Raw genomic sequence first — 17,480 nt, forward strand, 5'->3', positions numbered from 1 at the left:
GTATAGAGTTCGCACACAAGCGATTACTGCTTCTCTTGGCTTATATTTTCTCCTGATGCTAACGCAGCTGGCATCGTACTACCAAGCTTACCACACTCTTGTCCTCAGTTGAATACCCGCTCAGACAGGCGGACTGCCGGCCAGTCTCCAGCCCATCTCCAAAGTCCCAGTACCCATCCTCTCTGCTCAAACATGCCACATTCATGCAGCCTGTAAATTTAATCGAGTAGATGAGGAATAGTCTATTTTCTTAAAAGTGGGATTCACTTGCTACTCCTACATCTGAAAAGTGAAAGGCTAGTCTTATGCAACGTAAAGCTTTTCATTTGCTGCTGCCGCTCAGTTGCTTCAGTCGTGCCGGACTCTGCGCGACCCCAGAGACCTTCAAGTAAGCACTGCAGAGTAAGGCTGAATTTACACGTGGTCCCGGCCTTCAGCCAGGCTTTTCACTAGAAATAAGCCACTGAGTAAAGGACTGAGCTGAAAGGGCCGTGGCCCGAGTCCAGGGGCGGCCGGCCCACAGCCCAGCACGTTGCTGTGGCTCGTCTGCTGGTAGCCGGGAGGCGGCAGCGGGGCGAGACTCCAGGGAGGACGCTCTGTTTCAGACTGGCTCCTAATTTTAAGAGTTGAAACTGTGTGGCTTTGTGATGTTGCTCTGAACTCCTTCCTGTGTCACCCCTACAAGGCGCCAGTGCTGAGGAGGAGCTGTTGCTCTTGCAGAGTTTTTAGAAAGGTAGCAGTGAGTGAGAGACCAGACTCATCTGATGAGAGTTGACAGGGTGGCGGGCATTCCTGTATTCTTGAATATCCATGTTAAAAGGGTGCAGTGATGTTTTTTTTTTCCTTTTCTACGATGGAGCCTGGCCTGAGGTGTGGGTCTTACGTGCATAAAGCACCGTGTGAGCTTCAGTCACACAGACACCCGAGTTCCTGGGGCGATTTACCCTACTGTCCAAATGCAGTAGCTGTCCAAAAGCTGCTGAGACCCTCTGACGGGAAACACAAAACTGAGACCATGAGAAACGGGAGCACACGTATGATTCTTCTGCATCTAAAAACTGAGCCCCTGGGTGAAGTTACCGCTCCATGCCCTGGGTCCGGTGTCGAGGGAGTGGTGCTCCTGGTGAGGCAAGGGGCTTTGGGAGTGTGCACACGTGTGTGGGTGTGTGCGTCTGTGTGTGCACACGTGTGTGGGTGTGTGCGTCTGTGTGCACACGCGTGGGTGTGTGTGTCTGTGTGTGCACACGTGTGTGGGTGTGTGCGTCTGTGTGCACACGTGTGTGGGTGTGTCTGTGCACACGTGTGGGTGTGGGTGTGCATCTGCACACATGGGGTGTGTGTGTGTGCACACGTGTGTGGGTGTGTGCGTCTGTGCGTGCACACGTGTGGGGTGTGTGTGCACACATGTGTGGGTGTGTGCATCTGTGTGCACACGTGTGGGTGTGTGTGCACACATGTGTGGGTGTGTGCATCTGTGTGCACACGTGTGGGTGTGCGTCTGTGTGTGTGCACACGTGTGTGGGTGTGTGCGTCTGTGTGTGCACACGTGTGGGTGTTGCGTGGGTGTGTGCACACGTGTGTGGGTGTGTGCGTCTGTGTGTGCACACGTGTGGGTGTGTGCGTCTGTGTGTGCACACGTGTGCCCCTGCTTGAGCAGGAGTGACAACCCCAAAGACAGTTCCTGTGGAAGGTGCCCTGACCACCCTTGATCTGCCAGGGCGGAGGTCGCTCTGTGGTGACGGCGGCGGGGCAGGGGGAGTCCACGCTCCTGCAGGTGACCGGCTTCTCTGTGTCCTCAGTTCCTCCCCGTGTACACACCCTCGGAGGAGGAGAAGAAGGACCCCGCCCTGTACGCCAGCAACGTGCGCCGAGTGATGGCAGAGTGAGTGAGCCCTGCGCCCGCCCCCGCCCCCAGCGCAGCCGGGTGGGGGCTCCCTGGACGCCCCAGTGCCCTTGGCCTCACCAGGCACTCATTACTCGGTGTCCTTGTAGGCCGGTGTCCTGGCCTCGCTGTAGACCAGCCGGCAGCGGGGGGAGCTGGGTTTGAACCAGCCTGGCCGAGCGTCAGCCAGACTGTGCTTGGCCGCACGCTTTGTCTCCCATCCTGCTGGAGGACGTCTCTGCTTGTTCAGCCTTTGGAGGACGGGTCACTGCCCCCAATTCTCCACGTTGCAGCCTTCCCTGTGACCCAGCAGTGCCCGCGGGGCTGTGTCCATGCGTGCCCGTGCAGACGGGCAGCGGGACCGTGGGCAAGAGAGTGCTGGAGGGCCTGGGCCGGCACGCCCTGGCTGCCCTCCCCGAGAGTGCTACTGAGGTTCTTCCTCTGCTGAGCGTGGGTTTTGTGCACTTAATCCAGTGTCGCTTATGTGATGGCGTGCCTGCAGCCAGGAGCATCCCCCCCCTCAGTTTCCCTGCGGTTCCCGGCTGGTTTCAGGCCCCGGCAGCCTCATCCCAGACCCCAGGTGTTCGGTCTGCCCACATGCCTCAGCGCCTTGGCGCTGGGAGCAGAGTCCCGGGGGGAACACGCCCCACCCCACCCCAGCACAGACTCTGGGACAGAGCCGCCGGGCGGCAGGAGGCCCTCGACTCTCACCTTTTGGGGAGTCAGGGCGGTGAGGGACCCTGACCAACCCCTGGACAGATACACTGTCCGCAGAGTTGAAGGCCTGACAGTTTGCGTGTGATTTTTTTGTTGTTGTTTAGTTTCTATTCGAGTAAATTAACTACTAAAAGTCTTGCACGTGAGCCCTGAGGAAGCTCATGCTGTGGCACGGTTTGTGTCAGCCCAGTGGGAAGGGACAGATTCCCATGGGGTCTCCTCTTGCCTCATGGGTGCAGGAGGATTCCAGAACCATGAGGGTCCCACCCAGGGTCCCACAGGCCTTGCAGGCAGCCCGGGGACACTCTGGACCTCCTGCTGCGGCTCTGGCTCCCGTCCCCGCACAGCCACGCTGCGTGCTCTTAAGGGCAATTGAGCAGCCGCGGAACGGAGCCTTCAGGGTCGTTGCCATGGCAACCAGGAACCACAGCCTTGCCCTCGTACCTGCCAGGGACTAGGTCCAGGGCCCTCAGAGACCAAAGTCCAGGAGGCCGAAGCGCCTCGTGTGCAAGGGTCTCGTGTGCTGCCCTCCGTGTCCTCAGATGTGGAGCCTTGGATCCGGAGGGCCAACTGTCCCGCCGAGACGAGTGAAAGCCCACTCGGTTACGGAGACGGGGTTGGCAGGGTCGTTTTCGATACCTGGTAAATTTCCTACCATGAATGCACTTTCCATAAATGTCAGGAGAAGGGTGTTTTCCATGAAATCGGAGACAGCCTGTGGGATGACTGGTTTTGCCTCCCTCTGACCTCAGGGCAGTGCCAGCCTGGAGAGCAGGGTGCCCTGCACCTCGAGGGCGGTCTCCTGTCCCTAAAGGCGCCTGATGCCGGCTCCATCCCTCGTGGGCAGAACTGCAGACGTACCAGGCTGGCCCACAGCTGGGCAGCCCCAGGCCCCCAGTCACTGAAGTCTGCGGTCAGCTGTTCAGCCTCTGTGTTTAGTGCCGAGCGTGGTACTTACTATCATTGCCATTGTTTTGTATTTTGGCTGCACTGCTTGGCACACGGGCTGGTTCCCTGACTAGCAATCGACCCCAGGCCTCCACAGTGAAAGCGCCAAGTCCTAACCTCTAGGCTACCTGGGAGCTCCCTGAAATATGCTCTTTACACATCAGCGGTTTACACACCTCAGCATCCAGAGCACTCAGCTCCCAGTGGCTCCTGTTAAAGGCTCCTACGTGGAGGTGGTGGGTGTTTGTGGGCTCCACGGGCACCCTCATCCCATCCTGCGGGCTTGGGGGAGCCCAGGGGGAGGTCAGGGGCTCCCTCCTCCCTCCAGGCCCTGCTCAGGGCCCCCCAGACGTGGCTTCTGGGGGGAACTGACAGGAGGGGCCTCAGTCCGGCAGGGCCAGGGGCAGGCCTGCGGCTTCTCCCTGCACCATGTGCAGGTGGGAACAGCCCAGGGAAGCCGAGCCTGCCCCTCTCCGTTGGGTGGGAGGACTCACGGGGCGCTGCCTGTCCTGCCTGCTAGGCCGGGGGCGGGGGGCCCCCCAGAGTGGCTGGTCCCCTCACGCGTGCACGGCTCTCGTCCAGCTTCCACACCCTCTGCCGCTGTGGGGCTTTGCCCCACGAGTCCTTCCCCGAGGCTGCGTGCCAGCAGGAGACCCCAAGCCGTGCGGACATGCCCGGGGCTCTGCCGGTGAAGCCCCCTGTTTCTCCAGCACCCCCGTGCCCCATGTCTCACCCAGGGGTCGCTCCTGTTCTTGGGGAGCTGGTTCTCTCCACGACTCCCCTCCACCCTGAACGCCACCTGTATCCTTATCAACTTCTACTTTTAACGTGTAACTAAGCTTCACTGAGGCTGCAGAACGTGGACACCTACGCAGAAGCGCCACTTACAGGGCAGTCTCGTGTTAAAAACGCACGCGTTTGGGGGACAGACCGCTTCAGGGCGCTGTGCCCACGGGTCCCGGAGCAGGAAGTAGGGCGTGCGACTCAGCAGGCGTCACCGTCGCATGGGCCGCCGTCGGAGCTGAGCCTGGAGCGAGAGGGCCCGGGACTCGGGGCCTTCGCGTGTGACGCCGCTGTCTGGCCGCTGCATTCCTGGGACAGTCACCCTGCTACCCTGGGGGCGGCTGACCCGGCCCGTCCTCTCCCGCAGGGCCCTGGGCGTCGCTGTGACGGACTACACGTTCGAGGACTGCCAGCTGGCCCTGGCGGAAGGCCAGCTCCGTCTCCCCGCTGACACCTGTCTTCTGGAGTTTGCCAGGCTGCTCAGGGGCCTGGGGTGAGTCCCCTGGCCCTTTGCTCGCAGGCGCTGAGTTGGGACAGCCGTCTCGTGGGCACTTGGGGCACAGGTTTCGTGTGGGCGCCGCCCGGGCAGTGATGACAGCCCGGAGGTCGCAGGCGGAGGACAGCTGAGACAATTAACGGCGCTCTTTCTGAGGTTTCGGGGTTTTTTCTTTTTCAAACGCCAGCGTCATTCCACACGCAAGTGTCTTAAACCCTGAATGGCTGGCCTGACTGTCTCTTTATGGACGGCCTCCCCACCCCCCAGCCCCACCCCGCATCCTGGGAGGGCCTGTCCCCGGGTGGGCCCGCACGCCGCGGGGTCCCAGCGCTTGCGGGGGACACAGTCGGCCCTCGGGCTTCCAGAAGAGCCCCTCTTCCGAGGACTGACTGATGCTCCGTCTAGGAATCACCTTCCTGGTTTGCGGGGTCTTAAGACGTAACAGTGAAGCTTCCATTTTCAGCATTCCGTGGCTTTATTGAAAACAATCTTCCCCTCATATTTTTTCTTTAGACTAAAACCAGAAAAACTTGAACAGGATCTGGACAGGCACGCAGAAAGCGCCAGAATGACGCAGGGCAGGAGGGTGACGCTCCCCGAGTTCGCGGCGCAGCTGGGGGTCCCGGAGTCTGAGTCGCTGGAGGACCTGTTCTCCCTGTTTGATGAGGTAGGGGGTGGGGTGGGGTGGGGTGGGGACAGCTGTTTTTCCCTGGGGGCAATTTTGGAAGCAAAGGAGAGACCAGCCTTTGCTGCCCATCTCCCTAGCCACCTGTCTTTTGGCGTGTCTTCTCCTGAGCTTCTCAAATGCAAATAGAAATCTGGCTTTTAAGTCAGTGTTTGCCAACAAGCACACCTGTAGTTGGGAAACTGAAGCTGGTCGCTCGAAGACCCCTGATGCCACCTGTGCCCTCGGAGGTGGCGGGGCCCTCGCTGAAGGCGTCTCTCCCCAGGGCGGCGGCGGGGAGGTGGACCTGCGCGAGTACGTGGTCGCCCTGTCTGTCGTCTGCCGGCCGGCCCGGACCCTGGACACCATCCAGCTGGCGTTCAAGGCAAGTGCGGCACTTCTGCGACTTTAACATGTGGGGTCAGGAAGACACGGGCTCGTCTGACCTGTGATACACTTTATAGTTCCTTAGGATGTTGGGGAACTTAGTCGTGTGTCAGCTCTTTTCACACGAGCTTGTACCAGCCATTGCTTGCAGAAAGGCCCAGAAGTGCCTCTGCCCGGCTCCTCCTAGATGAGAGTCCCCACTCCCCAGCAGTGCCGAGCAGGGCCGCTGGGCTGTCTCTCCCCACATGGCCTCCCCGTCGGCTGCTGACTGGAAGGAAGCAGGGCTTTGGACTGAAGAGCCACCTGCCCCAGTGTGACTCCGAGCCAGGCTGCTCACGAGGGGGGCAGTGAGTCTGGGAGGCGTGGAGAGGGTCATGCTGGAGTCCTGCCCCACCCAGATCTACCCAGCAGTCCCGAAGGCTGGTCTCGCGGGGTCAGTCCCCCAGGATGGAGCGAGGAGGGCCTTGCCCGGCAGGGTCAGTCCCCCAGGACGGAGCGAGGCGGGCCTTGCCCAGCGAGGTCAGCCCCCAGGACAGAGCGAGGCCTTGCAGCTGAGAGACAGGCTCCATCTCTCAGGTGCAGCTCACACGAGCAAGACTCCCGGGCACCTGCCGTGTGCAGGTCAGGGGGCCCCTGTCCCTTGGGTCCTCAGGGGTGGAGAACGCCACCTCCACCTTCCAGCCCCAGCAGACCTCCCCACGGCTGGGAGGGTCCCCCATGGCACAGGGCGGCTTCTGCCAGTCACAGCAGAGGCGTTAACGGGCGGCATCAGGGCTTGGTGGACCCAGGCCGGAAAGCCTGCCCGCGTCCTCCGGCCTCGGCAGGCACCTCTCGGGGCTCATCGCCCCTGTGCCAGCCTCGCCCCAGCAGGCGGCCCAGCAGCAGCTGCACGGACATCACTGGGTAGAATCTGCCGTCACGATGGTGGCTGGTGGGGGGCGGGCGACCTGCTTCAGTGCGGCTGCCGAGCACGACCATGAACGCCAGGGCGCCCACCCAGGTCCAGGCGCACCGGCCGGCGGGGGCAGGGCCGCCTGTGCGGCTGCCCCGAGGCTCACGGCGCTCCTCCATGACGGCCTCCCCTGCAGGGACCGCCCCTCCTGGGCCCCCCGGACAGTGGGCAGCCCCGTGTCCGGTGTCCCCACAGGCGCCCGCGTGTGCTGCTCATGTGGACTGGCCGCCCCACCTGACGCTGACGACTCACAGGCTCTCCCTCCATCCCTACCCGCAGACCAGGGTTGTGGCGCGCTTCAGCGGGTGCGGGCAGGCGGCCCCGAGATGCGGTGTGGGGGTTCTGCACGGTGCCCTGCCCGGGGGGTCTGCTAGGTGCCCTGCCTGGGGGTCCGCGAGGTGCCCTGCCCGGGGGTCCACGAGGTGCCCTGCCCGGGGGATCTGCGTAGTGCCCTGCTGGGGGGTCTGCAAGGTGCCCTGCCCGGGGGTCCGCGAGGTGCCCTGCCCAGGGGATCTGCACCGTGTCCTGCCCGGGGAGTCTGCGAGGTGCCCTGCCCGGGGTGCAGACGTGCCTGTGCCTTCCTCGTGTGCTGGTCACAGTCCTTCCGGGCCGATGGTTGAGATGCAGCATTACCGTGGAGTTCAGGCTCCCAGAGACCCGCGCTGACCTGGGGCTTCCCCAGAGCGGTACTCGCGGGCAGCGTAACGTACTTCTGGGTCCCTCATTTCCGCCTTCTCTACTGCTGTCAGTTCAGTTCAGTCCAGTCGCTCAGTCGTGTCCAACTCTTTGCGACCCCATGGACTGCAGCACGCCAGGCCTCCCTGTCCATCACCAACTCCCGGAGTTCACTCAAACTCATGTCCATGGCGTCGGTGATGCCATCCAACCGTCTCATTCTCTGTCGTCCCCTTCTCCTCCTGCCCTCAATCTTTCCCAGCATCAGAATCTCTTCAAATGAGTCAGCTCTCTGCATCAGGTGGCCAAAGTATTGGAGTTTCAGCTTCAAAATCAGTCCTTCCAATGAACACCCAGGACTGATTTCCTTTAGGATGGACTGGTTGGATCTCCTTGCAGTCCAAGAGACTCTCAAGAGTCTTCCCCAACACCACAGTCCGAAAGCATCAGTTCTTCGGCACCCAGCTTTCTTTAGGGTCATCATCACGTGACCTGCAGATACGGTCGTGGTGCACCATCAGCTCAGGAAGGTGAAGGGGGAACCCGGTGGCTCCTGGCCTTTCTCAGACAGACGGCAGGGTCATCTCTGGATGTAGAGACAGGTCCCCTTGCTTTTGGCATCACAGATTCAGGCCTCAGGCCCGCTCATCTCCCCAAAGCGTCTCAGTGCTGGTGGGTGGGAGGCGCCCACGGGCTGGGCTGGACTGTGGGGCTCTGGAGGCTACGAGAGAGGTTTGTCTGCAGATAACCTGGTTTGACAAACGTAAAGAGGAAGCGAGATACGAGGGGACTCGGGAGCTGTCCACCCCACAGCCCCAGGCCGGGGACGGGGAGCGGGCTGAGCCCCGGAGGCAGTGGATGCAGCCCCCCAACACGGAAACCAGGTGGAGGCCGCTGGAAGCGCCTGGTGGCAGGTCTCCCACCTCCGGAAGGTTGTGTGTGCGGGTGGCCGGCTCATCTTGCTGACATAATTCAGTGAGACCCCCAGGGCGCTGGGTGGGGCCCGAGCTCTGCCCGACCCAGGGAGCATGTGTCCTGCCCTGGGGAGCCCGCCTCCAGGCAGGAGGACAGAGTGGATACTCCAGAGGTCATGGGGTCAGGGAGCAGCTGGGCCTGGGGGCCCCCAGGTCACAGAATGGGGAGCGGAGCCCGCAGGAGGCACGGGGGTGGGCAGCCCCCAGCTCTGCCACAGCCTCGGGGGGCCAGGGGGCCTCCTCCAGAACCGGGTGAGAGGGGCAGCGTTGGGAAGGTCAGCCGCACAGGGACGGGGCTGCAGGTGGGTCTCAGCCCAGTGGTAACCAAGGCTGTGGGTGCACCGGCCCGTGTGGCCTCACTGTGGTTGCAAGACTCCAGCAGCGATGACCGTCAGGGACCCCTGAGAGGACAGGCCCGTCACTCACAGGTCCTGGAGGGCCCACGGTGCCCCCGCACAGCAAGGTCACTGGCAGAGAGTGGATTGGGCTCTGCCTTTGGGGGGGTGAGGGTGGGGCCTGGGGCTTCGGGGTTCACTCTTCAGTGGTGAATTCAAAGCAGAAGGGGGGAAGTTAGAGAAGGAGGGGAGAGGGGGGTCACTGCGGTGGTCCGCTGTGTGGGTCACCAGGACTCCTTGGAAGGGGACCTCGGGGGCTGGGGGCCGGCCTTGCTCCTCACCCTGCGGTTTGCCAGTAACCACAGGTCACGGCTGTGGTGTGTTCACCCAGGGGGACATCTGAAGTGGGCACCTTGCAGGCAATGGCTGGACGCCAGGCCATTGCGATGCAGTGTCCATAGCACCGTGTCTGGTGGATTTAAGACATAAGAGCAGGGAGCTCAAGGCCCGAGGGCTGGGTCGTGGAGCTGGGCTCCTGCCCAGCCTGAGAGTGGAACAGCCCCGGGCCGTGTGACAAGGGAGGCCGCTGGGTGACGCCTGCCCCGCCCCGCAGATGTTCGGGTCACAGGACGGCAGCGTCGAGGAGCACGCCCTGTCCAGCATCCTCAAGACGGCCTTGGGGGTGGCGGAGCTGACAGTGACCGACCTCTTCCGGGCCATAGACCAAGAGCGGAAGGGCAGGATCGCATTTGGTGAGTGGCCGGGAGCCAGGGAGGACACCCCCGCGCCACGTGGGGTGCCCCGCTCGCTGCGCCACCTGGGACCTGGCAGGGCTGGGGCGGGGCTCCCGGTCTCCTCTGTGCGGGTGCTTCACTGCATGGTCTGTCTGGCAGTGAAGCAGACGCCCTCCCCAGGGGCTGCCTTTGGGCAGAGATCAGGGCCCCTGGGGCCAGGAGGGGTTCCGCCCTGACTCCTAGGGCACCTCCTCTCCGGGGGGCTTGGCCCTGGCACTTGTCCCCCACACGGTGGTACGGCTGCGCGCCTCGGGCGGGAATCCACCCTGAGGAGGGCAGCAGGAGCCCCGAGGGCAGCCGGCTCATCGGAGGATGAGCCCTAATCTCCCTGAGATGAGCGCTGAGTTTGCTCAGGAAAGGTCATCTTGTTTGGCTGTGTTTTAAAATCACATCCAAATGTCAGGAGGAGCCACCACGCCTCGCTTTGGGTGTGCACGCCTGCGGTAAAGGGGCCGCGGGGAGCCAGGGCTACCGCTGCTCGGAGTCCCCAGACTGCAGACCCTGTGGAGGCTGTTCTGCCGCCCGAGGGAGCACGGGCGCTTCTCTGCAGCTGCCTGGAGCCTGCGGTGCCCTAACCCTAACCCGACCTGGGGCTCAGAGCATCGCCGAGCCCCCAGGGCACCCCCAGCAAAGCCCCAGGGCGTCCCCCACCCCGAAGCCGGGTCTCAGAGTCACCGGGAGACACAGCACAGGCCCCGCGAGGGCTCGGGGGGACCCTGCCCTGGGTGTCCCCAGGGCACAGCCGAGTCCATCTCAGGACGCTGAGCACCCAGGACACACCGCGGACTTGACTCTTCAGTTCCCCGAAGGGCGTGGCCGAGGCTGCGTGGTGGCCGCCCAGGTCTCCGCAGTGACTAGGGCGCCACAGAGAAAACGAGCGCAGGGCCTCTTGGGCGTGCACGTAGATCTTCCTGGCCGTGCACGTCGATCCTGGGCGTGCACATAGATCCCAAGACGCCCCTGGGTGTGAGGGGGGCGCCCGGAGAGACGCCAGACTGGAGACCTTTGCCCCCCACCCTCCTAACCAAGGTGCCCGTGTCTCTCCAGCCGACTTCAAGAGGTTCGCGGAAGCAAACCCCGACTTCGCGGAGGAATACCTGTACCCCGAGCAGAGGCGCCCCCGGAGCTGCGCCCGGACCCCCCCGGCTCCCACCCCCAACGGCTTCTGCGCGGACTTCAGCCCCGAAAACTCGGCCATTGGGACGGAGCCTGTTCGCAAGAAGCTGGACTAGGGCGGGAGGGTCTGGAGAGACCGGGCCTGTGCTCAGCCGCCAGCCGGCCTCACACTCCCACGCGAGCTGCCTGTGCCCTGCCCTCGGGCCAGGTCCTGGGCGGAAAGCCACAGCAGCTCGCGGGGCAGCTCAGGCCCCGCTTCCAGGCGGCGCTCGGGGGCCCCTCAGTTGCTTTGTCCTCACCTCGAGCCCCGGCTCTGCCCCCATCCTCTCCCTCGGGCCCTCCGGTCTGGTCCAGGCAGTGCGGGCCTGCAGCCTCCACGGGCACTTGAAGGCGTGACTCCCCCCCGCGTGTCGATTCCAGCACAGTCTCCGCCGCCCTCCGCGGAGTCCGCGGGCAGGGCCGCCGTCGGATTTTTAAACGTTTCTATATTTGCAGGAGCTCATGAGTCTTTTGTAAACTTCATTTAGATACTTCAGAAAACATTCAGCCTTTTTTTTACCAGAAGAGAATCGTTTTTCTACTTCGTTTTCCTTTGAGGGTCGGAGGATATTTATTTATAGGCCCTTTTTTGATAGATCCTGGGGCTCTTTGGGGCTTTGAGTTGACCTTCTCTCCAGCCCCTCCCATCCGGGCAGCCCCCCTGCCCCGCCCCTGTGTTGGGGAGCCACAGGCGCCCCGTCCGGAGGCGCCTTCCTGCCGCCTCAGCCCTCTTCAGCCCCGCTGCTCTTACACCAGCTTGCGGTTTCTGTTTCGGGGTGACCGGATCCACTTCAGCGAGTGCAGGCTGGGACCAGAGCCCAGAGCGTGGGGAGGGGAGTCCGGCCGCGGTGGAAACAGGCGGGGGCTCCTGTCTCCCCGGCTGGCACCCTGAGGGCACAGTCAGTCCCCAGGAGGGTCCGCCAGCCTCTGACTCCCCCCAGCACCCTCCTTTGCCCCAGGTTTCCCGGGGTATCAGGAGCCAGGGGAGCCTCAGGGAAGGAAGGTGTGGGGAGCAGGTGGTGGGGTTCAGGGAGACCTGGGGGCTGGGGTCCCTCTCTATGCCCGGAGGTGGGGGGCAGCAGCTCCGGGCTCAGGGAGGGGCTCCAGGGGCCTCCTTCACGCTCTCGAAATCACCTTGATTCATTTCCTCAGGACGTGATTAGAAACGTGTCCTCAAAGCACAATGACAACCACAGTGTGTGTTTCGGGAGCAAAGCTTCTGGGTTTGTTTCGGATTTTTTTTTTTTTTTTTTTTTTTTTAATTTCTAAGGCGATTGGATTTTGTCTTAGGGCCACGGAAAGTGGCCACCAGAGCTGGAACTGCAGAACAAATATTTACTGACTTCCTGAGGCTCAGAGACCTGCATGTCGACAGACAGAAGGACAGGCGTCAGGAAAGGAAACCCCCTTCACTTCCGTTCATTCCAGAGCCCCTCCCGCCTCGTGTGGGGCAGGGGGCACCTGACATCATTCCAGGGCGCTGGCCCATAGGACACAGAACTTCTAGCACAGACTTGGCAGCAAACAGGACTGAGGTCATGACCATAGAGTGCATGAAGGTTCATCTTTACAAGACAAAGCCCCGCGCCCGGCCATGAAGGAGGTGAACGAGCCGAGATGTTCTGAGCAGGGGCCTCGGCCCGCGTCTGTGGATGAAGGGGTTTTGAATGAAACGCTGCTGTGCGTTTTCAGGAAAAAACCTCTGATAAACAGACCCTGAATGGATGTTTGTTCCTCCTGATTCTCTTTTCTCTTTCGTAGTGACTTAGGGCCGTGGGTTCAGAGCTGTGAATGTACAGAGCTCAGGGGTGAATCCCCCTTGGGTGGGACCAGGAGCTGCGAGGGGCCCACCGCCTGCAGGGGCCCCACAGGGTGCTGGGGGTGGGGGAGGGAACGGGCAGCTCCAAAACAGCCGGATGTTTTCAATAGAACGAATAAAACATAGCGTCTTAAATGCTTGAGATTGTGTTTTGTTATGTGTGTTTTTTATCAGAAAGGCAACAGCAGGCGTGACTCAGGCTGCCACAGGAGCACCGTCTGCATGGTTTCTTGCTGCTTTTCTAGGAGGCTGGGAAAGCACAGTCATTGAAATTCCGTAGGAAACACTTTCTGGATAACAGGAGGGTCTGGATATTTCATGCTCACGTAGACAGCAGCTGACGTTTCCCAGAACTCAACCTCCCAGGCTGTTTGCAGACCTGCGGTGTCAGTTTCTGTCCTTTCTCTGTGAAACCCATACCTTCCTCACACGCTGTTGAGCAGAGACCAGCAGGGATCTTGAATTTGGGCCCATCGACTCAGTAAAGGATTTAGAAATAGAAGGAAGAGCTGAGGTACTGCAGCCCCAAAAGCCGAATGTTGTGAGTCGTGAACACAGGGTTCTGCCGAGAGCAGCGGGTGGCCAGTGACCGCACTGTCCCTCCCTGCGGCCACGCAGTGTCCATCCTGACCTCCCCGTGAGGCAGTGACTCCCATGATGTCATGACCCCTCCTCCACGCGCTCGCTTCACTTCCGAAAAAGTGGGGTCCCACCGCTTCTGCTTAGTTCTAGTGCCAGTGGACATCGGATGCTCTGTCACGTGGGAAACTAAGTGGTGAAGTTCCCACTCAACACCACTGCTGTTCCGACTGTAAAGCAAGAGGGGGTGTGTGTGCATACACGCACGCACACACACTTATACATGCATGCACATGTGTACACACAGGCACACGTACACAGATGCAGGTACATGTGTGCATGTGCACATACACATGTACACAGGTATGTGCACATGCATACACATCCATGCACATGCATACACAGGTGCGTGCGTGCATACGCGTACATGTGTGCACACATGGACATGCACGTGTACACACATGCACGTGTACATGCATATGCATACATGTGTGCACGGGGACACGTGCACATACACCTTGCACACGTGCACATGCATGTACGCACACTTATGTCCACACGTGTGCACATGTGCATACACACATGCATGCACTTGTGCACACGTGCACGTGCATGCATACGTGTGTGTGCCCACATGCATGTGCATACATGTGTACATATAGGCACACAAACATACATACACACATGCCAGTCAGGAAGGCAGTCGCTAGGGCACTGCAGTCCTGCCTCCCGGGGCTGGTGTGCGGCTGAGGCTGGTATTCTCTGCTTCCTTCCCCTCCTCCCCACCCCCAGGCCATAGTCCCCACATACCTTGACCAGTCAGGTCTTTCCCAAGAGAAAGGAGTCACATTTTGTCTCCAAAGCACCTGGAGCCTTTGTGGTCTTGCCTCCACTGGTCACAGGATCAGCTGGGAAAGAGCCGAGAGGCACCCAGAGGGTCCCCTGCCCCCCCTCTGCTGTCATTAGCATCTGTAACAGCGCCCCATCCTGCTGCCGCACTGGCAGGAGGACCCCTAACAGCTGTGACCACCTAAGCTTGCAGAGCAGTGGCTCCACCATGTCCCTAAGTAGGAGCATCCCATCCGGGGGAACTGAGCCCTGAAGACAGAAGCCTGGAGCAGCAGAGAAGTTTCAGGGCAGTGACAGGTGACCCCACTCACTGTCCCCAGGCACCCCACACACACATCCGACGTGCCACGGGCACCCCGTTAGGACCGACCCTGGCACTGAGGCGGCAGACACTGACCCTCCATCTGTCAGGCCAGTGCTTCTGGTGGGGACTTGCTCAGAGTGCCAGGCTTCCCTTGCAGTGAACCAAACCCCTTCTTGACGTAACACGAGGTGGGCGGTCAGCAGTGGTGAGCTCTGCCCTCGGTGCTGGTGGAGACTCGGAGACAGGGCAGGGTCGGGGGGGTGGGGGGTGGACAGGGACTGCATTACGACAGAACAAGCCCTTCCCCTCCAGGACGGGAGGGGCCGGGGGGGGGGGGCAGGCGGGGTCTGGCCACAGCCACGCCAGCCTTGGCTGCTCCTGGCTCGGCTCTGGTTGTGTCCCCCTAATCCTTCTGTCCCTTGTCACCCTGTACTCGCTGGGTTGGCTGGAAAGAGAGGCCACAGCCACCACCCAGGTCCCACCCCGGATGGGGTACCTGAGATGCACGCTGCAGAGCAAACACCACGAGCCCCCCGTGTAGCCACGTGTGTGTGCGACGGAGCACACACAGAGGCGGAGGCCAACCCAGAGTGGCACTAAGGGTCCCATCACGGAGATGCCACTCCCAGAGGGGAGCACAGGACAGAAAAGACACCAAACAGACGTTAGCCAGACTTCTCCCCAATCTCTTGGCTCAGATCGGGGAGCACAGGACAGAAAAGACACCGAACAGATGTTAGCCAGACTTTTCCCAAATCTATCAGCTCAGACAGCCAAGAAGCTGCATTAGCCACAAACAGAAGAAACATAACAAAAATACCATAAGGCTCATCACAAAATGTTCTGGAAGCTGGTAAAGAGAACCTTAAAGGCAGCCAGAGAAAAAGAAAATACTGCTGTGGAAAAAGGTAAGAGCGCGATGCATGTGGGAACCTGACTGCAGAAAAGTGTTATCTGAAAACTAGTGTTATCTGAAGGGAGGTTGTGAAAACTTAAAAATGTATGGTAAGCCTCCAGAGAAAACAGAATAAAAACACAGAGGTAAGACTTCCCTGGTGGTCCAGTGATTAAGAATCCGTCTGCCATTGTAGGGGACATGGGTTCAATCCCTGATCCGGGAAGATCCCACAAGCTCTGGGCAGCTTCGCCCGTGCACCAGGAATACTGAAGCCCGTGCTCTAGAGCAGGCTCGCAACGAGGGAAGCCACTGCAGTGAGAAGCCTGCACACCCGACTCGAGGGCGGATCCGCTCCCCCTGACTCGAGGGCGGACCGCTCCCCCCGACTCGAGACCAGACCGCCTGCCCCAACTCGAGGGCGGACCCGCTCGCCCGGACTCGAGACCAGACTGCTCGCCCAGATTTGAGGGCGGACCCGCTCACCCTGACTCAAGAAAAGCCCGTGTAGCAACAAGAGACCTAGCACAGCCAAAACTAAATAAACAAAAAATAAATAATTTTTTAAAAACATAGAGGTATAACTAACAAGCCTATAGTAGCAATAAAATGGAATGTTTTGGGATAATAATTTCATCCAAACTAAGCAGGACAGTGGAGAACAAAGAACAGATAATACAAATAGAAGACGAACAGCAAACGGTAAAATTAAATCCAACGATACTAGTGATTACATCAAATACGGACCCAGAACTCCTAAAGGACAGTCGCTCGGCCAAACGAAAGAACAAACAAAAGATTCTAACTATATGCTGTTTAAACACATGCTGAAAGTTAAAAAACAGGAAATATATGTAATATGCAAACAAACTCTGAGACAGTGGATACGGCAGGATTAATGCCGCACTGTGACCTTTAAGACGAGGAGGATTACATGTCAGGCAAACACTGCGGCTGACGCGGGGTTCAGCCCCCAAGGACCAGTCATCTCCCGTTAGCCCCCCGACACGCAGCTCAGAACGTGCTAAGCAAACACTGACAGAACGAACAGGGGAAACAAACAGATCAGCAAAGAGAGCTGGAGATTTTTCACACAACTCTCTCAGTAATCGATGGACCCACCAAGGGAAGAAGCGCAATCATGCAGATAATGTGAACAACCTTTTTTACCAAACTGACTTAACTGCCATTAAAAATGCACACAAAGCAGTTGACAAAACAGACTCTTTGCCCGGCTCAGGGTAACTCTCAATAAACCTCAAGACGTTTACGTCCAACGGTGTCTGTCCTCTGATGCGGAGGAAGCCTCCTGTTCCAGGGGCAGAGCCCAGCTCCACGCTCCGACTGCACGAGGGTCTGGCCGGGTCTGCCAGCCGAGGGTCGGTCTCTGTCACAGGGTCATCAAGAGCTGCTCAGGCTCTGATTAGTTCTTTTCAACTTAACAAAAGTTAATGAGTACATAGTTTCGCTTCAGGTCAAGATGGAGGCATAGTGGCTGGTTTCACCTCTGTCCTGGAAGGAAGGGGTGATCAGTGCAAACTCAGGTGGGCTTTGCCTGAACCATGAAGAAATCATGGCCCCTCGGCCAAACACAACACTGGCCCCAGTACACAGAGCTCACAAGCAAGACCTGAAAGAATGACCAAACTCTTTGCAAGGAGCTTGCCTGCAGCCCAAAGTTCCAGAATATTCAAAGGGATATAAAACTACCCAGCACCCAAAGGGTCAAGTTCACAACACTCTGCCTCCCATCAGAGGTCACGTAGGTGCAAAACTCCAGGAAAGATGACCAGTCATCAACAGAAACAGACCCAGAAGTGACTCGGGTGATGGAATTAGCAGATGAGAGCATTGACGATCACTACGCAAAATCGCTGGACTCCGTGTTCAAATGCCGGCGGGAGCAAGGCTGGCCATTAATGGTGGAGATGCAAAAGGTGTCTTTTAAAAGACACAAATCTGGACTTCCCTGGCAGCTCAGCGGTAAAGACTCCACCTGCCAACACAGAAGATATGGGTTCCTTCCCTGGTCCGGGAAGATCCCAGAGGCCACGGAGCAACTGAGCCTTTGCACAGCTATTGAGCCAGTGTGCTCTAGAACCCAGGAGCTGCAAGCACTGAAGCCCTACAGCCCACGCTCCAGAACAACAGACGCTCCACAAAGAGAAGCCTGAGCACCGCAGAGGGGAAAACCCGCGCGGCAACAGGACCAACACAGCCCAATGTGAACACAGAAACAAAATCTATAAAGACGCAAATCTGAGTCCTGCAG

General features: G+C 59.7%; 1 protein-coding gene across 1 annotated transcript in view; it reads left to right on the forward strand.

Annotated features, from left to right (window-relative positions):
- The window catches only part of LPCAT1 (lysophosphatidylcholine acyltransferase 1), a 39,608-nt gene extending 26,906 nt beyond the window's left edge, over positions 1-12,702 (forward strand). Inside the window, exons 9-14 of the mRNA XM_055554905.1 lie at positions 1,800-1,882; positions 4,698-4,823; positions 5,340-5,493; positions 5,777-5,875; positions 9,427-9,565; positions 10,655-12,702. Coding sequence (XP_055410880.1) covers positions 1,800-1,882; positions 4,698-4,823; positions 5,340-5,493; positions 5,777-5,875; positions 9,427-9,565; positions 10,655-10,839 — 786 coding nt within the window. The 3' untranslated portion in view covers positions 10,840-12,702. The remainder of the gene's footprint in view (positions 1-1,799; positions 1,883-4,697; positions 4,824-5,339; positions 5,494-5,776; positions 5,876-9,426; positions 9,566-10,654) is intronic.
- Positions 12,703-17,480: the final 4,778 nt, after the last annotated feature.

The sequence above is a fragment of the Bubalus kerabau genome, chromosome 18, assembly GCF_029407905.1.
Source record: "Bubalus kerabau isolate K-KA32 ecotype Philippines breed swamp buffalo chromosome 18, PCC_UOA_SB_1v2, whole genome shotgun sequence".
NCBI lineage: Eukaryota > Metazoa > Chordata > Mammalia > Artiodactyla > Bovidae > Bubalus > Bubalus kerabau.